General features: G+C 40.0%; 1 protein-coding gene across 4 annotated transcripts in view; it reads right to left on the bottom strand.

Moving 5' to 3' along the window:
• orc3 (origin recognition complex, subunit 3) overlaps positions 1-14891 on the bottom strand; it is a 90553-nt gene that overhangs the window by 29166 nt on the left and 46496 nt on the right. For all 4 annotated transcript variants that reach the window (XM_057343393.1, XM_057343392.1, XM_057343394.1 and 1 more), the window contains 3 exons: positions 14774-14890; positions 14603-14682; positions 3679-3812 (listed from right to left, as the gene is read on the bottom strand). In XM_057343393.1, the coding sequence (XP_057199376.1) occupies positions 3679-3812; positions 14603-14682; positions 14774-14890 (331 nt within the window). The remainder of the gene's footprint in view (positions 1-3678; positions 3813-14602; positions 14683-14773; position 14891) is intronic.

Genomic DNA, 14891 nt, shown 5'->3' with positions numbered 1-14891 from the left:
TAGCGTGCCCTGAAACATGCCGGAGCGCGATTGTCCCCACTCCGCCGCTGACCTGCTCTTACACTGTACATTACCATCCGCACCCGAGCACGCTATCATCATTACACTGTGACTGCTTTTAAGAAAACATAAACAAAGCGATCTTTCTCAGCACAATAGAATCCATCGTAATGTTCGGTTTGAGGTTGATAAGATGTGTTTAACCTCACGCGCGCTGTGCGCAGACCAATTCGCTTATGGTATCACAAGAGCGGCTCATATGTGTTTAAATCAGCCCCGCGTACTTCATTCATTATGATTATGAGCCAATCGTTATACAAAGTGCTGCACTATGTTATGAATGCATGTTTTAAATGATGCGCCTGTTTAAATTCCTTGAAGTTCAGCTGTCATACCAAAAAACATCTAATACCTACAACACTTATAAGTGCAGGCCTGTGTCACCGCGCCGTGGGACAAAAACCATTCGAATGAATTAATAGTGTGTGCGTATTAGATGTTTTTTGGTATGACAGCTGAACTTCAAGGAATTTAAACATGAGCATCATTTAAAACATGCATTCATAACATAGTGCAGCACTTTGTATAACGATTGGCTCATAATCATAATGAATGAAGTACGCGGGGCTGATTTAAACACATATGAGCCGCTCTTGTGATACCATAAGCGAATTGGTCTGCGCACAGCGCGCGTGAGGTTAAACACATCTTATCAACCTCAAACCGAACATTACGATGGATTCTATTGTGCTGAGAAAGATCGCTTTGTTTATGTTTTCTTAAAAGCAGTCACAGTGTAATGATGATAGCGTGCTCGGGTGCGGATGGTAATGTACAGTGTAAGAGCAGGTCAGCGGCGGAGTGGGGACAATCGCGCTCCGGCATGTTTCAGGGCACGCTAGAGATACGGGCTCTCCAATGCTTTAGTTTGTTCGTCTGTTAACTTATCAGAGATGCAGAACACCACACAACAATTTTCGGTATTGCACCAGGCACAGTCATCGTCATCATTACAAAGCGCTAAGGCCAAGCGCCTGACAAGGTCTACACACGTTCGTTCGAATAAACGGATATGACGTTTTTGTGGGCGTTCCCAGTAATGCAGACGCTCGTCCACACCCACTAATTAACATGTAATTTGCATGACTGTGAACAAGAAAAAGAAAATGAAAACGAAGACGAAAATGAAAACGAAAATGAAATAAAAGAGAAGAGAAAATAAAATAAAATGAAAATCAAAGTTTACATTTTAATTTGAATTGTGTCAGTATTATTGCGTGAACATTAATAAAACCTTTGTAAAAAATGTTTTTACAATTTATTTTTCACATTTGCCTTTTCATTTTCAAATTGGCAGTCTTGCCTCGAGATTTTAGTGAAAATGAAATGTCAAATCACCAATTGCATTTTCTTTTTCAATTTGACAGGGACAACGCATTGTCAGTGTAAAAATGAAAATGAAAAAATAATTTCATTTTATTTTTCATTTTGGCACATATTGTGCACGCAGTTGTGTATAATGAAATTGCTAATCTGGTTTTCATTTTCATTTTCATCGTTTAATTTATTTATTTAAATTTGGCAGGATTTGCCTCCCATACAAAACACTCACTCATATCAAAGGAATTGTGTTCTCCTTATATGAGTGGTTAAAATAAAGAAAAAAGTAGAATACAATAATTTAGTTGTTAAAGATGTGCTTTAAACACACTTTAAATGCAGTACACTTTACACTTTGTGTTGAAAGAGTCAATAATCATTATATCACAAACAATGATTTTTATTAATTTATATTAGATAACTTGGTGGCACCAGTGCTAAATGTTAGTCTAGAGCCCTGTGGGGGATTTCCTAACTTTTTTAAATTAAATCTAGGTTATGTGTATAGATAAGCAGATAATTCTGCCTTCATGTGTTCTCGGAATTAATCGGAAATATAAGTTTCCTAGCTAAAAATTGCACATGAACTCCCTCTTCCCAATGATAAACACAACATCAATGTGTGTTAACGAACAGAAATACACATTTGCTCATCTTTAGGGCTGCACGATGGCAAAACAACATAAGGGTTCTATAACACTTCCGTTGGTCCCTAGTCCTGTTTTCCCCATTTTTGCCCAAGGACGTTACTTTTGCCACATCCCTCACCTGTCCCTCATTGACATTTGCACCTGTTCATCATCATTGACTGTCACCTGCACCCCATCATCCTCATTATCCGGACACTATATGTACTCTCCTTTGCCCATTGTGTTTTGTCAGGTCTTGTTGTAAGTTTGTCAAGTTGTAGTTAGTCTTTATTTTGTTCCGAGGATGTTTTTGCTCATTTTATCTTGTTCCTTGGATGTTTTGCTCGTGTTTGTATCTTTCTGTGGATTACCTACCTTTTTGAATATTCTTGGGTTTTTTTGCACTTTTTTTACCTTGTGGAATATTATTTTTGTGGATTACTCTTTTGTTCCTGGTTCCTGCTTGTTTAATTAAAGGTGCAGTGAACTAGGACCACAATTTTAACCCGAGCTTTTGTTATATAAGAGGGTATCGTATTCAAGCGAACATCCTATAAGTGTCAGACCTGAAAATGCCCTTGTTACTGAAATAACAACTATTATTGACACGAGGCTCAGTGAACGGCAGGTCCTGGAATGCACCTATAGATAGGTTGAACACCGCCTCCACAGAAGAATATCAATGCCTACTTCTCGAGCCCAGCCCACTGGTTTGTGCATGACAGAACTGAACACAAGCTGCACGGAACCAGATAGAGTGAGTGTAAGCATCATGAGGTTAAAGATCACAAAATATTTTGCAGTGCCTGGTTGTGGAAGAACACAGTCGCTGCATAACCTTCCTTCGGATTCCGACAGTAGGAATGCGTGGTTGAAGTTCATTTTTAAAGACGTTCCAGCTCACGTGGAGAAAACATTGAGCGTTTGTTCGCTTCATTTCAATGCGGATTCCTTGAACAAGTCTTTGCGGAGAGACTAACATGAAAAAGCAGTACTGTGCCATCAATATTGGATCCGATAGGAATGGCACAGCAATCTTATGCGAGTAAAACATATTTGTACTATGCGTCACTATTGCTTTGTTAGAGATTGCTTGATATGCCCTGATAAGTATTACCTCGGGACCTCTAGTCATTTGTAATAATTGTAATCAGTATCTCTGTGATTTGGCAGGCTCATAAATCATTTTTCAAGGTTTTATCCACCGTTTGCAAATAATGGAGGCTGTTTAGAAGTAATATTAATTCTGGTGCTAGGTCATATCCATATCTGCCAACACTGTCGTTTTGGCCGGGAGTCTACTGTTTGTTTATTTATCATGAAAACTATAGAAAATAGCTTATTACTTATTGATTTTGATGTTTTCGAACGTAAAAACCATGCGAACGTCATAAGTAGACATCAGACAATAGTATAAAACAATAAAAACGGTCAGTTCACTGCACCTTTAAACCCTTTTTCCTTCACTCACCACCTGTGGCATCGTCCTTCATTCATGAACTGTTACAGGTTAATTATGATTTTCAATAATTATTCCCTTGATATTGTAATTGCGATTATTGTTGAATATTACAAGTGTGTTTGAAAATGTATAACTTTCTGTAAAGCAATTAAATGCCATAATTTAAATATACTTCCTGAAATTAAGCAATTAGGCCAATTTACTTACTTTCCAACTCTTCCAATCTGACAACAAACTCATCCACTTGTTTGAGCACATTCTGCATTTTCTTGGTATCAGCTGATTTAAGAATTTCAGCACACTCCCGTAAAGCTGCAACAAGCTCATCTTTTGCTAGAATCCTGCCAAGAAATTAAACAAATAATTAGTGGAACACTGAAACCTCAGAAATTCCTAAAATATGGTAAAATAAAGCAACAATCCCCGCGAAGCAATGCATCTTATAACAGCAAGGGGAGTTAGAATTGCTTTAAATTGTGCTAAAAATCATTCATACCTTAGGTAAATATGATAAAGAAAGCCCATGAATAACAAAATAAAACCCCTCCTGTCTTCTGATAACAGAAGGGTTTTTATAGCACCACTGAGGTTCTATATAGCACTTTTCAGAGTGTTCTTTATGGAACCTTATAAAAAGGGCTCTATTTAGCACCAAAATGGGTTCTGCTATTGTTACAAGCCAAAGAACCCTTTTTTGATACTATTTAGAACCATTTTTCTTAAGAGTGTACTTCCTAAAAAAAAAAACACTTTTTATTGTCGTATTGGGGGTGGCATTTTGACAGCAAAATAAAGTGACTAGATCTATGAGGAGTTTTGTATTCTTGTAAACTATTTTGTGCTCTAGCAGTAATTTAATGGTGACGATACTGCACAAGTGACGTCCACAACATATAGTAATGAGATCACAGTTGGTCAAAACAGGTAGAGCATAAATGAGCCCTAAAAAAGCAAAAGTGATAACCTTTTTGAGCTCGTTTATTTTTTTAATAATTGGTGGAGGCAGATTTATTATAAATGTTAAACTTCTACTGGCAAATTTTTAACTATAAACCGTGAACCGAAAATGATTTACTGTATAAATTCCTATTAAAGCTACAAAGGTAACTGTGTCATAAGTCAGTGCTTCTCTTTTCATTTGTTTGATTCATATCAACCACATAGAATAGCAGGAATATTAGGCTGCTGTCACTAATGTATTGACATCCGATTTCTTAACTCCATATGCTCACTTCAGATAAAACGACCATGTTTATGACATAACTATAATTTGTCTATTTATCAAATCAAAATCAAATTCCTTTATTGTCACTCAACCCTATACACAGGTGCAACAGTAGGTGAAAAACTTGGGTCCAGTTCCAACCAACATGGCAGTATGACAGATTACAAGTAACAAAGAATTACAATACTTTACAGCAGACATTTCTTGTACACATTTACACAGTAAACAAGTGTTAGATCATAATACAACAAATGACACACAATTTACATGTACACAGCAGCAAATGTACACACAATGTGTGTAGTGTACAGTGATTGGTACGTATTGTGGTATTACAGTAAGACAGTGTATAAAGTCAGTAAGTAAGACCGATTATAAAGTTGTGCATGCTAGTGGGGGGATAAAGTGTAGTGCTAATGAGTAGATTGTGAGAGTCAAGAGTTTAAGAGTCTGACTGCTTGGGGAAAGAAGCTGTTTCGTAGTCTGCTGGTGCGGGTTCTGATGCTGCGGTATCTCTTTCCTGATGGTAGGAGTGAGAACAGACCGTGACTCAGGTGGCTAGCGTCTCTAGTAATCCTCCTCGCTTTTTTCACACACCGTCTGGTGTAAATTTCCTGGAGGGAGGGAAGCTCACCTCCGATGGTGTGCCTGGCAGTTCGTACCATTCTCTGCAGGGCTTTCCGGTTGAGAGCGGTGCTGTTTCCGTACCAGGCAGTGATGCAGCCAGTTAGGATACTCTCTAATTGTGCCGGTGTAGAATCGAGTGAGGATGTGGTGATTCAGGCCAAACTTCCTCAGCCGTCTCAGGAAGAAGAGACGTTGGTGAGCCTTTTTCAATATGGCTTCGGTGTGAGTGGTCCATGTGAGCTCCTCTGTGATATTGACACCAAGGAACTTGAAACTGTTGACTCTCCACTGGTGCTCCGTTGATGGTGATAGGACTCTGTTCTCTGTCTTTCCTCCTAAAGTCCACCACCAGCTCCTTGGTCTTACTGACGTTGAGAGAGAGGTTGTGTTCTTCACACCAACGTGACCGAGTGTGCACCTCTTTCTCTGTAGGCTGTTTCATCAGCGTCAGTCATCAGACCTACCACCGCCGTGTCATCGGCAAATTTTATGATGGCGTTGCAGCTGCGTGTTGCCACGCAGTCGTGTGTGAACAGGGTGTACAGGAGTGGGCTGAGAACACATCCTTGTGGCGCTCCAGTGTTCAGGGTCAGTGATGAGGTGGTATTGTTGCCAATTCTGACTACCTGGCGTCTGCTAGACAGGAAGTCCAGGATCCAGCTGCACAGCAAGCTGTTTAAGCCCAGTGCCCAGAGTTTCACATCTAGCTTGGAGGGCACAATGGTGTTGAATGCAGAGCTGTAGTCTATAAACAGCACTCACGTGTTCTTTTTTCCAGGTGGGAAAGAGCATTGTGTAGTGTACAGTATGTGCAATGGCATCATCAGTGGAGTGGTTGTTGCGGTATGCAAACTGTAGTGGGTCCAGTGAGGGAGGCAGAACAGAGCAGATTAAATCTTTAATTAGCCACTCAAAGCATTTGCTGATTATGGGCGTCAGAGCAACAGGACGCCAGTCATTTAAGCAAGTACTTTTTGGTTGCTTTGGTACAGGCATGTGGGTACGATGGACAGTGAAAGGGAGAGGTTGAAAATGTCTGAAGACTCCGGCTAGTTGGTATGCACACGCTCTGATGACCCGACCCGGATGCCGTCTGGGCCCACGGCTTTGCGGATATTCACCCTTCGGAAGGATCGGGTTACATCCGCTACAGAGACTGTGAGTGACGTAGCCTCTGTCGCCTCGATCGCGGGGGTTCTCACTGCACTGGCGGTGTTATTTTCCGTGAAACAAGCATAAAAGATGTTTAGCTCACCCGGGAGTGAGGCAGTGGTGTTCACGGCCGTTTTTATTCCCTTTGAAGCCTGTGGTGATGTTCCGTCCTTGCCACATACTTCTAGAATCAGTGGTGCTAAACTGATCCTCGATCTTGTTCCTGTAATGACGTTTTGCTGCTTTGATAGTTTTGCAGAGGGCATAGCTGGCTTGCTTATACTCATCCGCATTTCCTGAATTAAAAGCAGAGGTCTGTGCATTAAGTGCCGCGCGAACATCGCCGTTTAACCATGGTTTCTGGTTCAGGAAAATCCTTATTGTTTTGGTCGGCACAACATCCTCTATGCACTTCCTGATGAAACACATGACACTGTCAACGTAAGCCTCGATGTCGTCATCAGAGGCGGACCGGATCATCTCCGAGTCCACGAGGTCTTGAAGGATAGAGTCTGATTGGTCCGACCAGCACTGGATCGTCTTAATGGTGGGTGCTTCCTGCTTTAGTTTCTGCCTCTAAGCCGGCAGGAGAAGGGCGGAAGAGTGGTCTGATTTGCCAAATGGTGGGCGGGGGAGGGATTTGTAGCTATCACGAAGGGAGAGTAGCAATGGTCAAGCACTCGTTCCCCTCGTGTGTTGACACCGATATGCTGGTGGTATTTCGGTGCTACAGATTTGAGGTTGGTTTTGTCAAAGTCTCCTTCCTGGAGAGCCCGGTCTGTGTCGGCTTGTGGGGGATATACACAGCTGTGATAATGACCACTGTGAATTCCCTCGGTAGCCAGAATGGTCAACACAAAAGCATGAGAAATTCCAGATCAGGGGAGAAGACTTGATAGCATGTACGTTCCTTTGACGCACCATAATTTGTTGATCATAAAACATACACCACCTCCTCTACTTTTCCCCGAGAGGTCTTTTTCTCGGTCCGCTCGATGCACGGAGAACCCTGCGAGTTTGATGGCTGTTTCTGGAATTCCCGCAGTTAGCCAGGTTTCAGTAAGGCAGATAATGCAGCAGTCCCTCGTCTCTCTGTGAAAAGTGATCCACGCACTCTGTTCACAAAGTTTGTTATCCAGAGACTGAACTTTTCCCAGTAAAATACTGGGTAGCGGTTTACTCAGCATCTGAGTCTAATGAGAACACCGGCTCTCCTTCCCCTTTTCCACTTGCGTTTCCGTGGCCGGGCTATCGAGACAAAGGGCTCCGCTTGCGTGTTTGTAAACACGGGTCAGCGTTGAAGTGTTTAAAGTCCGGTTTTCGATGTGCCACTTCAAACCAATATTCAAAAGTGTTGTCTGTCATAGACAATAAGGCAAACAGTATCCAATATAAATAGCACAAGAAAGGTCGACAAAACAAACAAAATAACGACAAAGTTGGTTCGGAGCTCGCGACGCAGCAGCCATACTCGGCGCCATCTTGCAATTCATTTAGGTGCAATAAGCTGTGAAAAAAGTTTGAAAATGATTTAGAGGCTTTAGAAATTATAGGTACTTTCATGCGTTCTCTGTTCTTGTGTTCTTGAGTACTGGAACCGGACTTTGATGGTTATTGATGAAGTAGCGCGAGAACGCGAGGACACAAGACCGTTGAAGAACGCATATTGAGAAATGGTCTTTGTTTGCTTGCTACTCTCCAACATTACGTTTCCATGCTTAGTAGGACTCTGTTGCGGCTGGATCTCAACCACACTCCAAGACCTGCCTCATTTTACTTCTGATTGGCTAGTAATGTTTGTTTGGTTGAGAGTAATAGCTGTGTTCCTCTAACTTATGAACTCGAACTGATATCAAGAAGCATTTAAATGTAATCTTTTTAAAAAAGAAAAAATTCCCCCGCAATTCGCAGCCCAATGCCGGAAGCTGGAGATCCGGCACGGTGCCGGAAAACTTTGAGCCCTGAGCTATATTTAGCTATAGCTTAGCATCAGTGTGAATAGCTGCAGCATTTACGCAGTGATCGCAGGATACAGAAGGCATTCAGATAGCATCGTGACAAAAAGACATAGTTTTTGTCCTTGCAAAATACATAAACAGATTGATAAACAGATTGAAAGTGGTATTAGCCTACAGCTGACAGGTGTGCAAGGTGAATTTAAAGAATTAAGGTTAAAATATTGCAAACGTGCATTCAGCAGCCCAAGCCTGCCTGCATTTTTGAATAACATGCATTTTCATAATAAAGGTATAAAGTGCCTTTATGTATGTATGTATATTCTTGCGCAAATTATTGAAATACTGTTGCTAAAGAATTTATTTATAAAACATTTTAGATTTCAGGGCTTGACATTAAGCATTGATATGTGGTTGTCATTCGGACAAATAAATTTGTCATTCACTTGTCCGAGTAAAAAATATTACTTGTCCGAAGATAAAAAATAATATTTCAACTGAAGTTCGGATCACGATCGGTCAAGTTTGCTTATAAGTGTTTTACCTAGTGTCACCTGCGGCCACCTACATTTGTTAATGCTCTCCATGAAAAAATATGCAAGTGCAGTTCATCACATGAAAAGGCAGGTAACTGACAAATGACATTAATGTTACATACAGATGGATAAATTAAGGCCATATTAATTTTAGTTTACCTAAACTGGTTTTACTTTTTCCAAGTTCTGTGTATTTCATTTTTTTACTATACAATAGAGGTATATTTGTCCACATGAACAATACTATAGTGTTATTTACTTTAGTAAACTGCAGTCAAATTCCTAGATACTATAGTATTTTTGAACCATACTATAGTATACTACAGAGTTTACTGCAGGTCATCAATTTACTACAAGGGTACAACAATTTCCTTTAGCAAATATTTTTTGTCTGAGTGTTCAGGTTAACAGGACTTTAATTTAAACGGGTTTTAGTTTGAGTTTTTAGTGTGATTATATCTCACGGAGCCAATCTAACCAATATAGATATTATACCTCAAAGCGACGATGTCACTGATCACTATCTTATAACATTTACACTGTGCACTGCAGAAATCAGCCGTTTAACTCGTTATCGACAGGGTAGAACAATTACCTCGACTACTAAAGATAGTTTCGCAAAGAGCTTACCAGATCTGACTCCTTTATTAACCATACCAATAAATACAGAATCGCTCGATGACATGACCAGCAAATTGGGCACTATTTTCTCTAATACATTAGAAGCTGTCGCACCTATGAAGTCAAAAAAGATTGAGAAAAACGTAGCACCATGGTACAATAGCACCACTCGCGCCCTTAAAAGAGAAACACGTAAACTGGAGCGCAAATGGAAACAAACCCAATTAGAGGTCTTTAAAATTGCGTGGAAAGAGTGCAAACTGTTATAAAAAGGCACTAAAAGCAGCAAAGGCTGAGCACCTCCGCAACCTCATATAAACTAACAAAAACAATCCAAGGTTTTTATTTAGTACAGTTGCTAAACTAACAAATAAACAGACTTCACCTGACCTGGGTATTCCGCCGCACCTTGGTAGCAATGATTTCATGAATTTTTTTACAGAGAAAATCGAAAACATACGAGACAAAATAGTAAAAACTCAACCTCCAAGTCTGTCCTATAAATTAGTACCAACCATCGCCCCAAAAGAAAGGCTACAGTGTTTTTCACCTATAAAACAGGAAGATTTAATTAAACTTATTGCAACATCTAAACCTACAACTTGCTTATTAGATCCCATACCAACTAAATTATTAAAAGAGTTATTACCCGTTGCAATTGAGCCCATTTATAACATTATCAACTCGTCAATTAATCTAGGCCATGTCCCAGGACCCTTTAAACTGGCCGTCATTAAGCCTCTTATCAAGAAACCAAACTTAGACCCCAATGAACTAGGAAACTATAGACCGATTTCAAATCTCCCTTACCTGTCTAAAATACTAGAAAAAGTAGTGTCCACTCAGTTGTGCTCTTTCTTACAAAATAATGACATACACGAAAAATTCCAGTCAGGCTTTAGACCGCATCATAGTACTGAAACTGCGCTCGTTAAAATTACAAACGACCTGCTTATAGCATCAGATAAAGGTAACATCTCACTCCTAGTCCTGCTCGACCTTAGTGCTGCGTTCGATACTGTAGACCATAAAATACTTCTAGATCGCTTACACAATTATACCGGTATTCAGGGACAGGCACTACAATGGTTCAGATCTTACTTATCAGACAGACATCAATTTGTCCATTTAAATGGGGAATCATCAAATCTAACGCAAGTAAATTATGGATTACCTCAGGGATCGGTTTTAGGACCCTTGCTATTCTCCATATACATGCTGCCCCTTGGAAACATTATTAGAAAACATGGAATTAGCTTCCACTGTTATGCAGATGATACTCAGCTATATATCTCATCAAGACCAGATGATTCCTTCCAACTATCCAAATTGGCAGAGTGCATCGACGATATAAAGCATTGGATGACTTGTAATTTCCTTCTTTTAAATTCTAATAAAACAGAAATATTACTTATCGGACCAAAGACACGTGAGCAGAATATTTCGGATTATGACCTGCAAATTGAAGGCTGCACTGTTACTCCAACAAATACAGTTAAAGACCTTGGCGTTATATTAGACAGCAACCTGTCATTTAAAAATCACATCTCAAATGTCACAAAAACAGCCTTCTTCCACCTTAGAAATGTTGCCAAATTGCGAAATATTTTATGTGTGGCTGACGCAGAGAAGCTTATTCATGCATTTGTGACCTCAAGACTTGACTACTGTAATGCACTGCTTAGTGGTTGTCCTGCATCATCAATAAACAAACTACAGTTAGTTCAGAATGCAGCTGCCAGAGTTCTAACCAGGTCCAGAAAATACGATCACATAACCCCAATGTTATCAACCCTTCACTGGTTACCCATTAAGTATCGTATTGACTTTAAAGTTCTTTTAATTACTTATAAAGCCTTAAACGGTTTAGCCCCTACCTACATAACAGAGCTTCTACCACACTACAACCCATCACGCTCTCTAAGATCTCAAAACTCCAGACTTTTGATAACACCTAGAATAACTAAATCCACCAAAGGGGGTAGAGCTTTCTCATACGTAGCACCTAAACTCTGGAATAGCCTCCCCGATACTATTCGAGGGTCAGACACACTCTCCCAATTTAAATCTAGATTAAAGACACATCTTTTCAGCCAAGCATTCACTAATACATAGCTAATGAACAGCAGCTACGCTAATTATTCTCTTTCTGCCCTCGCCTCGGGATGCCCATCCCGAGGTAGGGAGAGATTCCGCCAGGCCCAGATGAACGTCATATGCCCATCCCCAACTAGAGATTACGCCAGCTACATCGGAAAATCCCGTGCCATCCTCCTGCGAGAGCCTGCGGACTGACTGACCATCCCAGCTCCATCCAAGGCAATTCCATCACCACCCAAGAAAAAGGCGACCATCTGACCGGCCCAGCTCAGACAATTCCATCCCCAACCGAGAGCAAAGACGGACTACTTGTCACATTAATGCTAAATTTACAATACTTGGTATTTAATGCTAAACTTACATCACATGACAGCAGTTTGAAGTTAAAGCTGCACTCAGTGACTTTGATTGGAGGTTGCTGGGTGGGTGTTTGTGGGGAGTGGGGGCGGCTTCTTGGTTGTGGTTCGGGGCATTTCATTTGTTGGGAATATGTGGGTCTGGTCTGGTTGGTCTTGTTTTGTGGTCGATGTCGGACAACAGAGGAATAAAGTTAATTATGCCATTACTATTTTTCCCTGGTTGTTCATCTGTTGTCTGTTGTTGATCGCAGAATGGGACCGGGTTGGACCTGCATGGTTTTGGCGGGTGGGGCTTCCTGGGTCGCGGCTCGTGGGCTCTCCCTGTTCTTCATGGACGTTGCTCGGTGGCTTTGGTCGGGGTCACTGAGTGCAGCTATGACACGTCAGAGGAGATCTGGCCCTCCCAGCTGAGCCTGGTTTCTCCCAAGGTTTTTTTTTCTCCATTTATTCATCATTGGAGTTTGGGTTCCTCGCCACAGCAGTGCAGTGTTGGCTTGCTCACCGGGAGACTGCATTTATTTATTTATTCATTTATTATATATTTATTATAATGATCTTGCTTGGTCTATAAACACCATGCACTGTGCTGTGTTTTACCTTTCTGTGTTTTTCTTATTTGCTCTTGTAAAGCTGCTTTGGAACAATGCACATTGTGAAAAGCGCTATATAAATAAAATTGAATTGAATTGTTTGAGAGTTTATTTTAATTACGAGCATTTTACTGTTTGAGTAAAGCTATCGTCAGAGCAACTCTGGAGATGAAGTTCATGTGTTTTATATCCTCATACAGTGCAGATGCAGACAAATCCTTGACTCTCACTCGTGTAGTATGTTAATCTGTGGACATTATTCACTCAGACACGCAGAACAGCCAGATGACATATTTAAAAAACAGGATCTAGTTATATGGATTTAACGAGGTTCACTCTTACACCCTAGTAACCTAGTGTTTTCCCATAGGATTTTGAGAGACTGCGGCACTGATGATGTCGCACAGTAATTAGCATATTTGCGACGTCATCATGCCGTGTTTGCGTTTGGTGACGTTATGGCACTTGAAATCTGTTTCGCTTCTGCTCTCTGATCACATTATAATGTATTTTAACACAACTAAATGCTTTTTCACATATTATCTGTTCTGTTGTCAGACATTAAACAAGTATAAAATTTAGTGACTAAACACGACCCAATAACATCTCGTGTTTAATCTAACCATCTGTTACTTTAACTGCTGCAAAAATCCTGATTTATAAACGCGACATCGTCTGACAAAATCACCATACATTTACATTGAAGACGGATATATGAGGTGATTTCGAGCTATATTAGCCTATTTGTTTGTCTCATGCAGCGCACAGCCTTTACTGCCGTTACTCAAATCATCAATGTGTTGTGTTATAAGCATTTTTTTATTTTAAATGTGAATGATAGTTTTATTGTAGATCGTGTATAGCGCAGACAATTCGGCACAAATTCAGAAATATGGGAGAATACACGGTTGCTGTTACACAGAGTTACAACTACAGAACATACACGCGCACCGAAGGGAGGACGAGAGCTTGCACACAGACTTCGTTAAGTCATGATAAACTCGATTCTTTGTCAATAACATCTGTGACTGCTGACGTCTAGGCGGAAAGGCAAGTACACGGAGGAACGCATATTGAAAACACCACCACCTTTTAATTCATTCACTGTCATGTGAGAGAGCCGCTGCCGAGGCGGTGCACGCAACATGAGAGAGAGACAGAGGTGCTGAGCGCTCGCAACTCTACAATGAATTAAGCTTTTTTAAATCGTATAATAAATTTGTAAATGGAAATCATGAAAAATCTATTCATGGTGGCCAGTGTTGATAATGTGGCAGGCCACGACGAATAAATCAATATGGGAAACACAATGGTATGTTGTTATGAGAAGTATGAACATTTTTTGGTTCGTTTTGAAACTATGGTAGAACTAATTAGACTATGGCGGGCCACCATAGTCTAATTATTCAATGGGAAACACTGGTAACTGTATTAGTAAATAGAATAGAAAAAATAGAATTCGTAAATGGAATAGCAAATGAAATGTAAACATACTAAGCTGGTAAATAAAAATATTAAAATATTCTTGAACGATTTTGCTTAAATATTTTGCAAGATTAAACCTTATAATTCTAAGTAGAAATGGGGAGTTTAATATTGTACATTTATAATATATTTAGGGTGTATAAAAAAGATTTGTTCCCATATCATTTTTGCTATATGGAAGGCAAACGCTTTGAAGCTCAATATCTCAAAACTACTTAGAATGCAGATAGAACCCTATAATTCCAAGGCGATGATTTGTTTCTAAAGAAAAGATGAACAGAGACTGTGTGTGTCACTTCATTTACATTTATACATTTTGACAGACGCTTATAGCGACTTCAAGCTATACATTTGATCAATGTGTGTGTTCCCTGGGAGTGGAACCAACAAACCTTTGCGCTGTTAACGTAATTTAAAGATAAGGAATAATGAACAAGATAATACATAAATTTGTTTAATAAAACATTTTAGAACCCGTTACCTCAGAAGCTGCATGGCTGAATGATACTCTTCCATTTCCCAAACATTCTTCTCATTGCAGGTTACATGGAGCTCTCTTATCTAGGAGCATGAAATTTATATATTGCATGAGCCAAGCAAATACCTCAGAACAACTTTATCTAAATTAAAAACAACTTTTATATCTACTCACATGTTTTCCCAGGGGACACTTGGGTAGCAATGACGTCAAAGAGTACAGACACTGGAGAATAGGATAGTAATTCTTATGGTATTTATGAAGGTTTTTCAGCAATTTCTGACACACTTCC

The sequence above is a fragment of the Triplophysa rosa genome, linkage group LG10, assembly GCF_024868665.1.
Source record: "Triplophysa rosa linkage group LG10, Trosa_1v2, whole genome shotgun sequence".
NCBI lineage: Eukaryota > Metazoa > Chordata > Actinopteri > Cypriniformes > Nemacheilidae > Triplophysa > Triplophysa rosa.
Note: the sequence above shows the minus strand (reverse complement) of the source record. Positions and strands in the feature narration are given on the sequence as shown.